Raw genomic sequence first — 17,049 nt, 5'->3', positions numbered from 1 at the left:
GATCGCTGTGTGAATGTCAGGCATTGCAAAGCACTTTGGGCACCATATAGTGTAAGCGCTATAGAAAAAGGACTCCTATATGCTGTTATTTATAGAAAAGAAAATTATTATTATTTTTTTTTTTACAACAAAATGTGGATATGAAAAAATACAGTCAGTGAAAAAACAAAAAGTTATCAATTATTTTCAATGTAATGCCGCCTTCTATCCTCCCCTGGCTTGGCTGGTTGTGGGCCATTGCCGTAGGCACTGCCTTGGGGGGTTGAAGGTCAAGCCCAACGCGGCTGGGCTTTAAAGGCCAGGCCGGCCTCATCGCTCAATCAACTCTTTGTCTTTGGTGTAGGCTTCCCCGCACTGGCGGGGGCCCAAGGCACAATGCAGCCACAGTTCTGCTGAGCAGGTTTAATAGCCAAATGCATTTTTGAATCAAGAGCTCAGAATGTATTTCTCCAGACTCTTTTCTGTTTTTTTTGTTTTGTTTTTTTTGTTTTTTTTAAATCCATGTCAGCTCTAAAACTCCCATTTCATCACCTTTTGATAGTAGCGCTGCTTTCGGGTATTTCTCCAACTGGAACCTGCGAATGACATAATGTAGAATTGGTCTTTGCTTGTTAGGAGCACTAACAGTCATCAAAAAAATCTCAGACGGCGGCGATAGCATACTTCCGAGGCCATAGCGCTAAACGCAGCAACCTCGGAATTAGCAGCGAGCTGACCTGGCGGCGAGCGCCCAACTCGATTGATGCGATTAGATGCGGGTCAAATGAAGCGCTTTGATGAGGAACTTTGATGTTGCCCGTCTTTCTGCTTCCGCATTCAGGCAATTCAACAATTATTCACTTTCAGTTCAACAGTAACAGTGTGCACCATCGAGAGCGCCGGCACCCTGCCAGGCTGCACTCAAGCCTGAAAAGATCACTTATGGTCTCACTCTCCCACTATAACAACAACAGAGGGAAATAAAGTTATACATGTAGGTCAAATGTAGAGAGAACAAATACTATTAACAATAATAAAGTGTGCAACAGTGCAGTAATTCTGATCGACAACATATAATAAATAATGATAACAAATTTGGAAATGATTAGAGCCCAACCGATCAATCGCCAAGTTGGTTAATTGGACAAATTCTAGGGTATCAAGAGATTTTGTCGCGCTGTGTATGTGCAGCATGCACAGCGTGCCTGGCCCCTCCCCCTCACACCCTTTGTGAAACAAGCACACAAGGAAACAAGGAGATCATTTTGATTTCTTTTCATGCAAGTTAAAGGGGAAGTCAAAAAAAAAAAAATTCTAGACAATAATATGTTCTATGCAGCCCCACTAGTCTAAATACGGTTTTCTGGTTAATATTGCGTTAGTGCAGTGCTTCTCAAATAGTGGGGTGACACCCCCCCGAAAAAAAAAAAGGGGCAAGGCTCCATCAAGAGGGTCATTTATGACCTCGGGGAACATGCTTTTTTAATTTTTTTATTTTGATGTTTTTTTTTACTGTACTAGAATAAAATGCAATTGGACCTCCACTACATTAGGGGGCAGTGGCGCTCTCATTATTGGCAGAGTGTGCGCAGGCAGGATTCGCTCGGGGGTGTAGGGGTTTTGTTTGCACTGAGCACATGCGTACGTTTTGCACACAGCAGAAAAAATCATCACAAATTATTTTTATATATTTTTGTTTTGCAGGTTAAAGTTTTTTTGTTTTTTTTTGTTTTGTTTTTTTAATATTGTTCTCCTGAGTTAATGTTGGTGATCAGTTTGAATGCATTATTAGTTATTGATTTTATGTAATTTTATTTTTCCGAATCACATGGTTTGACATGGCCAGTCAAAAAATGGCCCTGGTTGATCTCCTTTGCTCTGCTGCCACCTGCTGGCCGTTTGTGTAATAACTACCATTTCTGCAACCGTTCTTTGCAGTTGAGAGGCTGCATCAAAGCCTGCTGTATGCTCTAGCATAAAAAACAAAAAACAAAAAAAACACCCCAAAAAACGTCTAAATACGTCTTTGGGACACTTACATTAAAAAAAAACGTGTTTACACGTTATTGGGAGCAAATGAGTTAAGAAGTTCATGGCAAGAGAAGACAAGCTGTTGGAATGCCTGCTGAGATCTTGTGACACTCTTCAGGTGGTCCAATGCTTTGCATTTAAAGGTTGTTCAGGTGTTGTTCACTTCGCTGTGCGCTTTTACAGGCACTGCTCGATTTACTCTTAGTAAAAAAAAGACCTTTTCCTCATTGACAAGGCATGTTTTTAGTGCCCCGCGAACAAGGGAGCCAGCCAACACTGGGCCAAGCAGTTGAGAGCCTCCACAGGCCTTTCAATCGGCACCACTCCAAACATTCCCCTTTTGCTTTTTGCATGGCAAGTAGCGTGGGGATGCAAGAAACGGTTCAAATATTGACTTCCTTCCCGGACTCCAATGGCAGCCCAACTGAGGTTGGCGCACACTCTAACTAACAAAGTGTTAGCAACAATGTGAGTCAAGGGCCACCTGCGGCCAACCAATCATTTAGCTAACTTGGGATAATCATGTCACATGGCAAAAGTCATAATGGCACCTGACATTCTGCACTTTATGGTATGATTATGGTATGGTTTTTATTTATTTATTTTTTCTATCGTGTTTAACCGTATTTTCCGCACTTTAAGGCGCACCTAAAAAGCCTTAATTTATTTTATTCTTTTTTAAACTGACATTTTATTAAGTTATTTTTTTTACAACAATAGAGCATTTTGTACAACATTCCTTAAAAGAAAAACAATATACATGTATATGAAAAGAAAATACAATAATTAGGACATAAACAGTGTCGTCTATATACTTGCGCATGCGCAGAAGATGCCACCATCTCGGATTGCATAACTACGGCAACCCCGCTAGAACAAAATACCTTTATATGCCTGCGCGATAGTGTGCGTTCGTAAAAAACACGATACATCATTGAAAAAAAAATCTTACATTCTTGATGCATTATAAAGAAACTATTTTAATTCTACAGGTTTTAAAGACAAACGTTTTACTTTTGACCCCATTAAATGCCTAGTGAGTCTTCATTGTTATAATTTACGTTTAGTCTGCAGTATGTTTATTGTCTTTAGAAGAATATTTAAAATGTCATTCTCATTCATTGACGGTGCGCCTTATAATGCGGTCCGCCTTATAGTGCGGAAAATACGGTATATATTATTGGCAGTATAAAACCTATAAAAGGTGCTGACAGAGGAAGGCATATTCTAATTTCACAGTTATATTTCAGACCATGTGTTATGGACACAACTGTCAAAGCACGTGCCTGTGTGTAGCGACACTGCACAGCAGCTAGCGGTTTCACTGAAAACCCAACCACAATTGAAATATGGAAATAGATCCCATAATTGGAACGTGGTTTTCGTTCAAGCCTCAGGCAGGCCTGTTAAGTTTGTGCTCTTCAATTGAACCAAAAGCTTTCTTAGGGGAAATAAAAGTTGAATTTGGTGTGCTTTAGCACTTAAGATGATGCTCAAGATTTCCCGCACGCTGCTTTAGAAGCCCGCCAACGATTTGACAGCAATCGTATAGGCTAAGTTTAGTGCGGTTTGGCTGACAGATTCTTATTCACGCTCTCTGAATGTAGTTTATTACAGAGCTCTCGTCAACTTCACCGACTCCATCGTCTACAGCCCAGAGCTGGAGGACATCTTCTCACCGGCCTTTAATGAGATCTCAGAAGCTGTGGTTGACACGGTATGTCTTCGTTATTTCTCAATTGTGCTCAAAATGGGGCACAGCTGCCTTATAAGGCAGGAGTGTCCAAACTTTTTCATTTGAGGGCCACATCCAGAAAATCAGAAGGACGCAAGGGCCACATCATGTTATGAAGAGAAATTGTGTTTAGTCCTAAAAATTGAACAAAGAATTATTTGTGCTTTTGCATATTTATAAAAATGCTACAGTATGTAAACCAATTTATTTGTAATATGGTAGTAGGGTTATTATAGTTTTTAATTTTTTTTATTTTAGTTTTTATTTTGTTTTGATTTTTTTTATTTAGTTAGTTAGTTTTCATTAGTTTTCAGGGTGGTTCTGTTAGTTTTTATTATTTTAGTTCTTTAATAAATGCTTAGTTTAGTTAGTTTCAGTATTAGTTTTTGTTTATTTATTTTTATTTTTTATTTTTTTATGTGTATTACTTGTGCACAATATTTAAAAAAAAAAAAACACGATGGGAGCAACATCATCTTTTGGTGCTTTTCTATTGGCTGCTGCGAGATGACGTCACTTCTGTGTGACATACTTTCAATTGTCATTATTCTGGTTTTTATCAAAATAAATCTACTAAAAAAAAATCACATTTGAAGTCATCCCCAAAGGCTTATGAATTAAATTAATTACCGAAGACTAAAACGAAGGACGTTTGCTATAATTATAGTTTTAGTTTTAGTTAGTTTTGTAAACATAAAATGTAGTTTCAGTTAGTTTTCGTTTTTTTTTTTAAAAGCATTTTTGTTTTTATTTTATTTCGTTAACAAAATTGCTGATGGATTTTTAGTTTTAGTTATTGCGTTAGTCTTAGTTAACTAAAATAACGTTTTTCGTTCTTACTTTGACCATCTCCAAACATTTTTGTTTTTGTTAATTTATTTGAAACTGAGTCAAATGGCATTTTTAGCATATGTCGTGGGCCACTGAAAAATGGACGGCGGGCCGCAAATGGCCCCCAGGCCGTAGTTTGGACACACCGGTTATAAGGCATGTGTATTTATTTCAAACTTTGCTGATTATGTATTTTTATTTATTTTTTTCTCTCCACAGTTGGAGTCCGAGTACAACAGGATTCCAGGGGTCCAGACAGTCAGCGTGGTCCTCATTAAGTATGCATTCAAATGCTTTCAATCAACTTTTGTGGCACCTTAAGTAGAATCCCTGCAGCTGCGTTCGGGACACCGGTGATTTCGTTTGTTTTTAAACACCACACAAGGTGTCGGTCTGCCATTCATTAATCCTCACAATTTTAATTTAAAGTGTAATCCAGGGGTGTCCAAACTTTTTCATTTGAGGGCCACATACAGAAAATCAGAAGGACGCAAGGGCCACATAATGTTATGAAGAGAAATCGTGTTTAATCCTAAAAATTGTACAGATGATTTATTTGTGCTTTTGCATATTTATAAACCAATTTGTAATATGGCAGTCAGGTTATTATAGTTTTGGAATTTTTCATTTTAGTTTTTATTTTGTTTTGAGTTGTTTTTTTTAATTTAGTTAATTTTAATTATTTTTCAGGATGGTTCTGTTAGGGTTTTTTTTTTTTTTTATTCATTTGAGTTCTTTAATAAATGTTTAGTTAGTTTCAGTATTAGTTTTTTTTTTGTTTTGTTTTTTAATGTGTATTACTCGTGCGTAACATTTAAAAAAAACACCATGGGCGCAACGTTATTATTACGGTTTATATCAAAATAAATCTACTAAAAGTCACATTTGAAATCATCCCCAAAGGCTCATGCATTAAATTAATTACCAAAGACTAAAACGAAGGACATTTTTGCTATAATTATAGTTAGTTTTAGTTTTGTAAACATAAAATGTAGTTTCAGTTAGTTTCTTTCTTTTCGTTTTATTTTGTTAACGAAATTTTTTGAATTTTTTTCATGAGTTTTAGTGAACTAAAATAACCTTTAATGGCACCTGTGTTTTTCGACACCGTTTCTTCTTACTTTGACCATCTCCAAACATTTTTGTTTTGATTTGATTTGAACTGAGTCAAATGCCATTTTTAGCATATGTCGCGGGCCACTAAAAAAAAATGGACGAGGGGCCGCAAATGGCCCCCCCGGGCCGTAGTTTGGACACCCCTTGGTGTAACCCATTCAAGCGAACGTGTTTTCTCGTGTCAGCATCAGACAATGATGTCATCTCACCGGACCTTTTCTGCTCTCCTCCAGGAAGATGATTCGAGAGGACGGCATCGATGTATTTGTGGAACTGGACGTGGGCTCCGACTACAACAGCAACAGTCAACAGATCCGAAGCGTGCTGTACAGCGTGGTGCAGAATGGAGCGATCGCCTCCTACGTCACGTCGGTGGCCGGCTTTCAGTTCAGGGAGCTCGGGGAAGGTAAGAGACGACATTGCTTGGCGCTGCTCCATGCTGGCGTCTTTCACACAAAAGCGGGTTGGAGCCGACTGTAAGGTGTCACCACAGTAGGGCAGGGCTGCTAACGTTTCCATTTGGTTTCTAGTTCGACCTCTGCCCTCAGTGGAACCTTTAGCAGTGCCAGGTTTGTACTGCGCTGAGTAGCGTTTGCATGGCGAATGAGCCGACGGTGCTGCAGAAGCAGTAGGATGACTGTGTAGCGGCTTTAGGAAGAGACTTTGATGACACGTGCAAGTACATCTATCACGTGGTCCAAAGAATGTTTTGCATGGAGCACTAATGTAAGAATAAAAATGCACAGTAAAAGAAAAAAAAAAAAAAATCAGAACAACACCCGCATGGCATGACTTTGATTAAGAATGAGCAATCTATCAAGTGATCAAGCCATTAACCAACACGCCTCAAAAAGTAAAGTTAGGAATATTCAGCTTTGGGCTGAAATTTTATTATTGACCTAAAATGCTATATAACCCGTACAGACAAACGAAATTTGATCTTCTTTAAACTTTTAACTCATTCACTGCCTTTGACAAGTATACTTGTCAATTGTATTTTTTAGAGCGGTGCTAAATGGGGGCGAATCTGAGCATGTTCCACTGTAAATATCAAACTTGGAAACAACTTTACTGATGCCCAACCACCGGTAGATGACATCATTGCCCCATTTTATAGGAAATAAACACAGTTTCAGAGTCCATGGGAGAAATGGCTGTATTTTGGCAAACTTACATTTTTCTACTGTCAATTATAAAAGAACGGGACGGGGCAAAAAGTAGGGAGTCCATTCGGTTATTTGGTAGATTCGGTTTATATATAATTATTGAATGTAATATCACGTGAGTATTGAAAATTTTAATATTTTCTAAAATGACTGGCAGTGAATGAGTTTTAAATGCACATTCCAATGTTTCAGTGCAATTTATTATTTTTTTTTTTACTTTACAAAATCATCTCGTGGGCCGGATTAAACCCATTTGCCGGCCTGATCCGGCCCGCGGGCCTTATGTTTGACACCCCTGATCTAAAACCTATAGGACTCTTGCCCTCAAAGACCAGAATTGGGGAAGCCTGATCTAGAGTATCTCTTTGTCTAAAAGATGACCCCACGAGGTGGCCGTCATTACCCGAACTAAGAAATCTGATAGAAAACTTTACCATAAGAAACACGAGCTGCAAAGCAGACATGGTGTCTGCATATTTTATGTGTGGCGCTTACAGCAACTTAACACGTTACCCTTTTAGGCGTGTCTGGTATAGATACCGTATTTTTCGGATTATAAGTCGCAGTTTTTTTCATAGTTTGGCCGAGGGTGCGACTTCTACTCTGGTGCGACTTAGATGTGAAATTAATTAATTAATGTTATTTTCACACTAAACGCTGTAGGCCCGTGTTGGTAAGTTCAACATTGCATCGTCTACCTCCCGAGTTGGGGGAGTTGTTTAAAAGTGTCACCGAGGATGAAGATTTCATTGGATTTAGTGATTTGGAGTGAAACTGATAGTTTGGTAAACTTGTTAGCATGTTCTTTATGCTAGAGTTATATGAATAACTTGTAGTGATGGGAACATAATTCACCCACGGAACGTTGGGACGAAGGGAGAGTTCCGGGTGGGAAGGTTTTGTTATGTGGAAAAGGGGAGTTAGCCTGTTAGCTTCTAGCTGAGTGGGGAGTTGCTGTGAAGACCTCAGAAGCTGATGTCAATAAAACGCCAGCCTTTGGCTCCGCCCTTCAACACTCCGCCTCCGACTCCCGTCACTGCTCGCTACAAACTCTAAATATGTTACGTCATTACTGACATTACCAGGCGTGTCAGTCATGTAACGTTAGCATACCGGACGCTTATTCAGCCTGTTGTTTTATTTTAAATTGCCTTTCAAGATGGCATGTATGTTTTTGGTGTTGGATTTTACCAAATAAATTTCCCCCAAAAATGCGACTTATACTCCAATATATGTTTTTTCCTTCTTAATTATGCATTTTTTGGCTGGTGCGATTTATAATCCGGAGCGACGTATAATCCGAAAAATACGGTACTATAGCACAAATAGGCGTTATACACAAGGAATCTTCCTAAAATAAAAACGGTTTGATTGTGTTGCAATGAACTTCTTGCTGTTAGCTGCTTTATTTGTATTGTAGTTGTGCCGAACGTGCTGTCTTGCATGTTGACCCTTCACCACGTCCCTCCTCCTCCCAATCTGCATCTTTCGTAGTAATCCCTAGCATCAGGCCGTGCATGCCGGATGAGCACAGGTGTGGTGACGGGACTTGTATCCTGTTGGAATACCTGTGTGACAATCGACCGGATTGCCGCGATATGAGTGATGAGACCAATTGCGGTGAGTCGCTTCAGCTCGACGTGCTGGCAGTTTGTATGTAACGTGGTCAGCTGCGGCATGCACGGACGACGCGCGATGCTTTATGTACAGTGGTACCTCTACTTACGAAATGAATTGCTTCTGGAAGAAAGTTTGTCAGTAGAAAAGTTTGTAAGTAGAGACGCATTTTCCATGTAAATGCCCTAATCCGTTCCAAGCCTCCCAAAATTCAGACATAAATGTTTTATAAAGCATAAAAATGCATCAAAACATGTAGCAAATACATGTTACAATTAGATTATTGCACAATAAATGAGAGTTGCGCGTAATGTAAAGAATAAAGAATAAAAATGATGCTCATTTACCTTTTTAACTGCTGTCCTCATCGTTTTTTGCCCTCTTTGGTTCATGTTCTCCTCTCTCAGAAGTGTTATTTATTTATTTATTTATTTATTTTAATTAACAATCATTCGTAAATGTCCAAGGCAAACATCATCTTAGTGAGCAAACGCCCGACTGGTGAACACTTTTTCTGGGCGATTCTTTTCAACAAATTCTGAAACTTGATGGAAACTTCCGGTATGGCGAGGCATCTTTTTCAAAAAAAAAAAAAAAAAAAGGCCCGTCTCGTCGCAATTAAAAACTTACTGTGCCTTCATCAATCACCAATTGTTTGAATTTTTGCACAAATTCGTTGGCCGTTAGTCGGAACACCTCATAGGATGAATGGAGGATGAATGATGAGGACGCTGTATAGACACCGATCTAGTATACGCTCATAGATAACTTATGGTAGGAAATAGCCAAAGCCGAAAGTAAAGTATGTTGCGTTTGGTAATGTATTTTCACCTTTCGTATCTCGAAATTTCTTTCGTAACAAGAGGCAATATTTTCCCGTTGAGGCGTTTCGGAACTCGAAAATGTCGTATGAAGAGACGTTCGTAAGTCGAGCTTCCACTGTACTGTGGAACCGCCACAGTTGCTTAAGTTTAACCCGAGATCTGTTGCAGGTATAAGACCCGTTATAACCACCCCTGCCCCCGCCACCACAACCGCCGTCGTCAAACCCCCACAGCCGCCCGTCATCCCGGGATTGTGTCGAGCGGATCAAGCGAAGTGCCAGACCGGAGAGTGCATCCCGCGAGATTACATCTGCGACGGGGAGAGGGACTGCTTGGACGGAAGTGACGAATTCCGATGCGGTAAGTCATAGAACACGCACGCATGCCCGACAGCACCGTTGGCACGCATCCACTTGCCTTGACAGGAACGCCGTCGCCGTGCGAACCGAACGAGTTCAAGTGTAAAAACGGGCGTTGCGCCCTCAAGCTCTGGCGTTGCGATGGAGACAATGACTGCGAGGACAACTCGGATGAGCTGGACTGCCGTGAGTCTTCATCTGTGGCTCTGTTCAGACATGCGTCCGGGGTGACGTGATCATGAGTGGAAAGATTCGTTGATGTGCTTCTTGAGAGGGAACTTGCTTCCCGAATGTCACAAACCACATTCATTTTTAAAAACGGGAGTTTTCATTGGGAAAAGTTACGAGATCGTAGCGTGTTTCGCTTCCTTGCGTCTGTAAGACGTTTCCTCTCAACGTTTGCTTTTGATTCTTCAACTCGTGTTTGAAATTCCAAATTTAATGAATAAAAAATACTTTTAAAGCATTTGCTCCCAAAAACGGATACAATCGTTCTGTTTTAAATATTTCCATAGTCCCAAAAACGTATTTATAAGTTTTTTTTAAACGTGTTTTTTTTTTTTTTTTTTTTTTTTAATGCGCCTACAGATCTTTCTGATGAGCTTAAATATGAATCATCTGTGTTGAACGTGGGAAATCTCGAAAACATGCAGGACTCAGGCCCTCGAGGACCGGATTTTGACAGCACTGTGCTATAGAGCATACAGAAGGCTTTGCTGCAGCTTCTGACATGTAGAGGTCGCTTAAAGCAATAGTATTTATTACCAAAAAAAAGGCCAGCAGGTGACAGCAGAGTACAGGACTGTCTCCGAAACTGAGAATATTGTGATAAAGTCCATTATTTTCAAAAATGCCATACATTCTGGATTCATTACAAATCAACTGAAATATTGCAAGCCTTTTGTTGTTTTGATATTGCAGATTATGGCTTTTTTTTTAGTTTTTTTTTTTTACTTGGTCTGAGAAAATATTCAAATATTTTGAGATAGGATATTTGAGTTTTCTTAGAGCTGTAAGCCATAATCAGCAATATTAAAATAATAATAGGCTTGCAATATTTCAGTTAATTTGTCATGAATCCAGAATGTATGGCATTTTTGCTTATTTCATTGCATTACAGAAAATAACGGACTTTATCACATTATTCTAATTTTCCAGAGACAGTCCTGTATAAGCGATCAACCAGGGACATGTCGCAACAAGCTCTTTTCCCCAGTGTTTTGAACAGGTTTGTGAATAATGATGAAACTTAGTTATATTTTAATGCTAATTGCTGCAAAACGGAAGAGATACAAATATACTTTTTTTCTAGGGGTGTGCCAAAAAAATCGATTCATAAAAGAATCGAGATTCTCACTTATGAATCGAATCGAATCGATATTAATATCCAAAAATCGATTTTATTTAAATTAGAAATGAAGAAGGAGGGGAAAGGCAGTTGTAGCCCACATGCTGTTTTTGTGGAAAAAGGCACTTACAGTACAAAATGAATAAATGTTTAAACAAAAAAACAAAAAAAGACACTTGAATGTTTCTATTTATCATTTTGTCTTTCAAAGCAGACTGGAGTCGATCATGACAATGTTGTGCATATCTGTAAATTGAAGCAGAAATCATTTGTCAATCAAATCGTTTTGAATCGAAAATCGTTTGAATCGAGAATCGAAAATCGATTCTGAATCGCATCGTAGACCCAAAAATCGTAATCGAATCAAATCGTGAGACAAAGATTTTCCCAGCCCTACTTTTTTCCTGATGAAAGAAGAGACAAATTTTTTTTTTTGGTAGGTTCCATGTTTTTATAGCAATAGAGCACAATATTCTGTGGGCCTTGCAAATTCAGTCAAAATCCCGTAAAACAGTGAAGTGGGTTGCTTCAATGAAAATGACTGGGAGTGAATGAGTTCGTAAAATTCTGAGCCAGAATTTTATTGATTGCGACGGTCCGATCCGTCCATCGGTGAGGTACTTGCACTCGAACATCAAGGAGTTCTGAATTTCTGTCGTTTTTCCAATTTCAAACCATCCACTTGTGTTTGCTCACCCTGGATCTGAACTGATGCAACTGTCACCATTAGCCATGTTTGTAATTCATATTAATGCCATCATGTCCAACTTGCTATGGCGCAGCCACCAAGGGTCCGGATGACAGGTGTGCTCCCGAGCAGTTTGAATGCCTCAGCGACCGCACTTGCATCCCGGCCAGTTACCAGTGTGACGAAGAGCCTGACTGTCCCGACCGCTCCGATGAATACGGCTGCAGTACGTCCCAACCGCACTTCACCCCACTTGGATATTTCTCTCTCGTACTCCACATTCTGCACTGCTGCCTTGCTTAATTTTCCTTTTTTTAGTACAACTCTTAGCCCCTTTGTGTACTCTGACTAATTCTCTGTGAATCACATGCTCTTTACACATGGCTCATCTCAGACAGAGCTTTTTTGTCATACGTCCTCTTCATCGAAATAAAAGGGAATTGTTTTGCATCTATGAGAGTCACTGCATCACCAAATTCCAAGAAGCCTTTGTGGGTACATTAACTATGGAGTTTAAGCAGGTTTTTTTTTGTTTTTGTTTTTTTTTAACTAATGCTGTCAAAGTTAAACCGTTAACTAATTAATTAATCACAAAAAAGTATTGCATAAATCATGCATTAACGCAAACTAATCACACTAGTTTTTTATATATATATTTTTTAATTATTATTATTTTTTTTTATTTTTTTTTTTTTTTTTTATTTTTTTTTTTTTTTTTTAGGCACTCAGAATAATAATAATAATAATAATAATAATAATAACATGCTATTAATTTGGAGCGCAGATGATCGGACCAGCGTTAACTAATTAATTATTCACAAAAAATGATCGCATTAATCATGCATGAACGCAAATGAATCACATTTGTTTTTTATATATTTTTTTTAAATTTTTATTTTTTTAATTTATTTTTATTTTTATTTATTTTTTGTTATTTTTATTTTTTAAGCCCTCAGTATTATAATAATAATAATTTAAAAAAAAACATTCTATTAATTTGAGTTCTATTAATCCTTTAGATTGACAGCATTAAAGGTAGCACAGGTGGTGTTTGAGCAATAAACATAACTACATAAAGCATTTAATAAATATTTGTATATGACATTCAGAATATTTGTTCATTTTAAACTATTGGGGTCATTTTTTTTCCCCCAATTTTAAATTATGCAAGTAATTAACTGATTAGAAAAAGAGGAGGATGAGCGTGTGCAGTGGATAAATTTTTTTTGAAGACGTCCTCATAACATTAAATTAACACATAAGTGCTCTATTGATAAAAAAAAAAGGAAGCCTTTTTAATTAAGCGATTAATCGTGATTAATTAAAATTCTAAGATGTGATTAATCTGATTGAAAAATGTCATAGTTTGACAGCTCTTATTTTTAACACAAAACAGCTCCTCCGTCTGTGACGAGCCCACCAGAAGAATCCATTCAAGCTGCTCGGGGAGCCACTGTGACGTTTACCTGTCGTGCTGTTGGAGTGCCGACGCCCATTATCACCTGGAGGCTGAACTGGGGACACATTCCACTCAGCGGCAGGTGGGCTTCCGCAAAACCATCATTTCACAAATCGTTGCCCAAATTTCACATTTGATTTAGGCCGTTTATATTGCAGCTCAATTACCTTTTTTGCAAAATAACACATGAATCTGATTTTTTTTTTTCATATAGTGTGAACAGCACAATTCCTATTTTTCAAATTTATAGTCCAGGCCTTTTGCATTTTTTGCCCCCAATACCGATTCTGATACCCAGCTTTGCAGTATCGGCCGATACCGATACCATACCGATTCCTAAGTTGTTGTTTTTTTTCCTCAACATGAAAAAGCTGCCCTGCCATTGGTTCAGAGCATTCAAGAGCATTGGCTACTCATAATCGATAGCGATATCGACCCTGAAAAAAAACTAAACAAAAAAAAACATATTGGCTTTCCTCTAATTTCTACCTTCTCACACCTCGTTCATTCCTCTGTTGATATGAGATGATAAAATGAGCCGTTGCACACGGGACCAAATTTACTTCCACTCTGCCGTGTGATGTCATTTTTTACACAATATGGATCAATAATAATCTTTTTTTTTATTTTTTATTTTATTTTTTTATTTTTTTATGTGCGTTATCCCAGAATCTCCATGACCAGTGAGAACGGTCATGGCACGCTGACCATCCGTGACGTGAAGGAGGCCGATCAGGGGGCCTACACTTGCGAGGCCATCAACGCCAAAGGTCTGGTGTTTGGTATTCCGGATGGAGTGCTAACTCTTACGTCCAATCCCAACCCAGGTACATTTCGGCGGACGCATGACGCTTCTTCATCCCAAGTCGCGGATGAAATTGAATTCAGTTGAGGAAATCGATTGTCCCCACCTTGCCAGGCAACTGCCCAGACGGTCACTTCAGTCTGGAGGGCCGTTGCGTTTCTTGCTTCTGCGCTGGAATCACCAAGAACTGCAAGGGCACCGGACGCTACCGCAATCAGATCAGTCTGCGATTCACTGAGGAGGAAGATTTTAAAGGTACTGATTTATTAATGAATTGGAGGAATGCTCACATCAAACTTACAACTGTGGCACAGAATTTTTCCACGATAGGGCTGGACAATTATTGGAAAAAATAATCATCAAATTAATGAAACGATTATTGCTTAATTTTAGAACTTAATATTTTTTCAACTACTAAAACTCAGCTACTCAAAACTATGATCCTTAGCCTTACCTATGTCCATTCATCGCTTAATGTTGAACACTTTTATTCTTGAACACTATTCTTTTCGTCAAGTTTAACATATCCTATCATTATATGAAATTCAAGTCTTTTCCATTTTCATTCTCCATTTGCAAACTCTTTACCCTCTTTATCATATTTATTTTATCTTATGTTATGTAGTCTGGGGACTTGGTGGGCTAACCGGCTGGGACATCAGGCCATGAGGCTCAGGGATTGTATTTTGTGCTATCATGTGAAAATGTGTGTTGGTATGACCCCCCCCCCACTAACACCACCACAACAACAACAACAACAAAAAAGTCCTTGGATATGTTTGTATCCTTAAATTTTGAGGAAAAGAAAATTCTCTGAAACCTTAAACTTAAAAAAAAAAAAAAGTTAAATAAATAAAAAGTCAAATAAAATGAAAATACTGCATACTTTTCCCTGCGATTGGCTGGCAACCTGTTCAGGGTGTACCCCGCCTACTTCCCAAAGCCAGCTGGGATAGGCTCCAGCACCTCCCACGACCCTTGTGAGGAGCAGGCAGTTAAGAGAATGGATGGATGGATACTGCATACTAAAACAGTCATTGCAAAACAAACACGTGTTCCTGCGCATTTCGGCCTCTAACCCCGGGTTTTCACTGGATGCGGTTGCGGTGCGGTTGCGGTGCGGTGCGTCTTGACTGCGTGCTCCGGACGGGTCAATTTTTTTGTCAATCCACACCGGCTCCGCACAGCTGCGGTCCGGCAGCTCCGTCGCCGCCCACTTCCCAACGTGTCTCGCGGAACCGCGCGCGCGCGATCATGTGGCATTTCACAACGACAAACATACAGAAAGTCTGCTCAACAGAGAAGCAGAAAGATATGAGATTCCATGCAGCATCCTTTTTTTGGTTGTCCTTGTAAAGTATATTAATAACGAGAGTCGGGTCAGTGCGGGTCCACTCTTTATTTCTGTCTTCCGGGTCCGGCTGCCGCTCAGTACGGCAAGCGAGACGGGCACAACAAGCAATCGCGAACATCAAACTCACAATACATTACAGTCCTTATAAAAAGGATGTGCCGTGTCATATATTATTTTGTGGTTTTCCACCTCCAATATAAACCTCTCCTCGTCCATGTTCGCTGGTGTCTAAACCGTGAATGAGCACAAAGCCCGGCGACGCCCACGTCACGTTTTGCTGAAAAACTTGCGAAATAGGAGCTGGCGAGTATTTTATTCTGAAAGGTAACCGGAAATTTATTTTTAAACTGCCTCGGTCTTCCTGTCGCGCTCGATGTGTTTTGTGCTAGCTTGCCATTTGCCGGAGGCCTACCGCTGCGGCGTCCGGCAAAAATAGAAAATAGGCTATCCTTGCGGAAGGCTTGCGGCACGCCGCAAGCCTTCCGCAGTCAACACGCAACGCACCCGCAAGCGGTGTAGACTGCACCATTCGAATGAATGGAATCTAATTGCTTGCGTCGCCGGACCGCACTGCAACCGCACCGCAACCGCATCCAGTGAAAACCCGGGGTTAGGGGCAGTGTGGTGCCGTGCATCCATAGTGTACACTTACAATAAGAACAGAAGAAAGTTGTGATTAAATTTGATGAAAATACCTTGTTATTTACAAATTGTGAAGGATTTGTGCCTTTGAATATTGTTGTCTTACCTGTGGATGTGTTTCCACAGCATTTGTGTGTGAATATTCATTATTTGAGGGACTATTATTCCCGAAGTTGTTAGCATTTGAATGGGATCCGCAATGCTCTTTAGCATAAGCGCTAAGCTAGCGATGTTTTATTAAAAACGAAGCACGTTTTGTATTTAAATACACACTGTATGTAATTCTCCTTATAGTATGTTTAGTTTTACAGTTAACTCCAACTCGCGTGGCATTAAACAACTTAAAGTATGCTTAAGGACAGCAGAATCACACTGATTCGTTCCGGGATTGCTACATGCTACATGGTGCATTCGCGGTACTTTCACAACTTAGAGAAGTTGTAAATGCACAGAAAATCTAAATCACGATGAAATTTCTGTGAATCGTCCAGCCCAAGTTTCATGTCATCCGGACATACGTGTATAGCGCAGAAATCTGGGAGTATACTCTTATTTTCTGACGCTCAGGAGTGGAAGTCAGCTACCCATCCAGGCCAGGCACTCCGCCTCTTTCGTCCACTCAGCTCCTCATCAACCCTGAGATGGAAGAGTTCCAGCTCGTTGATTTGTCACGTCGCTTTCTCAACCTGGACTCTTTCTGGACCTTGCCTGGCCAGTTTCTTGGCAACAAGGTATCTCTTTGCAAAAGGCTCATTTTCTTTACATAAACCGTGTTTTCCGCATGATAAGGCGCACCTTCAATGAATGACATATTTTACAAATTTTTCCATATATGAGGTGCTACAGTAGAGGCTGGGGTTACGTTATGCATTCATTAGATGGTGCTGCGCTAAAGGGAATGTCAACAAAACAGTCAGATAGGTCAGTCAAACTTTATTAACTCATTCACTCGCCGCCATTTTCACATTTCGCAATCCCGTTAGCTCCCGGCTGTTTTACTAGATTTTGACTGATTTTGCAAGGCCCACAGAATATTGTGTTCTATTGCTATAAAAGCATGGAACCTATCAAAAGAAAGATTAAAGTCTCTTCTTT

At 39.6% G+C, this 17,049-nt stretch overlaps 1 protein-coding gene across 10 annotated transcripts in view; it reads left to right on the top strand.

Annotated features, from left to right (window-relative positions):
- hspg2 (heparan sulfate proteoglycan 2) overlaps positions 1 to 17,049 on the top strand; it is a 153,736-nt gene that overhangs the window by 51,850 nt on the left and 84,837 nt on the right. For all 10 annotated transcript variants that reach the window (XM_077512051.1, XM_077512043.1, XM_077512050.1 and 7 more), the window contains 11 exons: positions 3,618 to 3,727; positions 4,796 to 4,854; positions 5,926 to 6,098; positions 8,353 to 8,478; positions 9,468 to 9,659; positions 9,725 to 9,844; positions 11,789 to 11,920; positions 13,091 to 13,235; positions 13,823 to 13,980; positions 14,073 to 14,213; positions 16,522 to 16,685. In XM_077512051.1, the coding sequence (XP_077368177.1) occupies positions 3,618 to 3,727; positions 4,796 to 4,854; positions 5,926 to 6,098; positions 8,353 to 8,478; positions 9,468 to 9,659; positions 9,725 to 9,844; positions 11,789 to 11,920; positions 13,091 to 13,235; positions 13,823 to 13,980; positions 14,073 to 14,213; positions 16,522 to 16,685 (1,520 nt within the window). The remainder of the gene's footprint in view (positions 1 to 3,617; positions 3,728 to 4,795; positions 4,855 to 5,925; positions 6,099 to 8,352; positions 8,479 to 9,467; positions 9,660 to 9,724; positions 9,845 to 11,788; positions 11,921 to 13,090; positions 13,236 to 13,822; positions 13,981 to 14,072; positions 14,214 to 16,521; positions 16,686 to 17,049) is intronic.

This window comes from Festucalex cinctus, chromosome 2 (assembly GCF_051991245.1).
Source record: "Festucalex cinctus isolate MCC-2025b chromosome 2, RoL_Fcin_1.0, whole genome shotgun sequence".
In the NCBI taxonomy this organism is placed as follows: Eukaryota; Metazoa; Chordata; class Actinopteri; order Syngnathiformes; family Syngnathidae; genus Festucalex; species Festucalex cinctus.
This window is presented reverse-complemented; position numbering and strand designations above follow the sequence as displayed.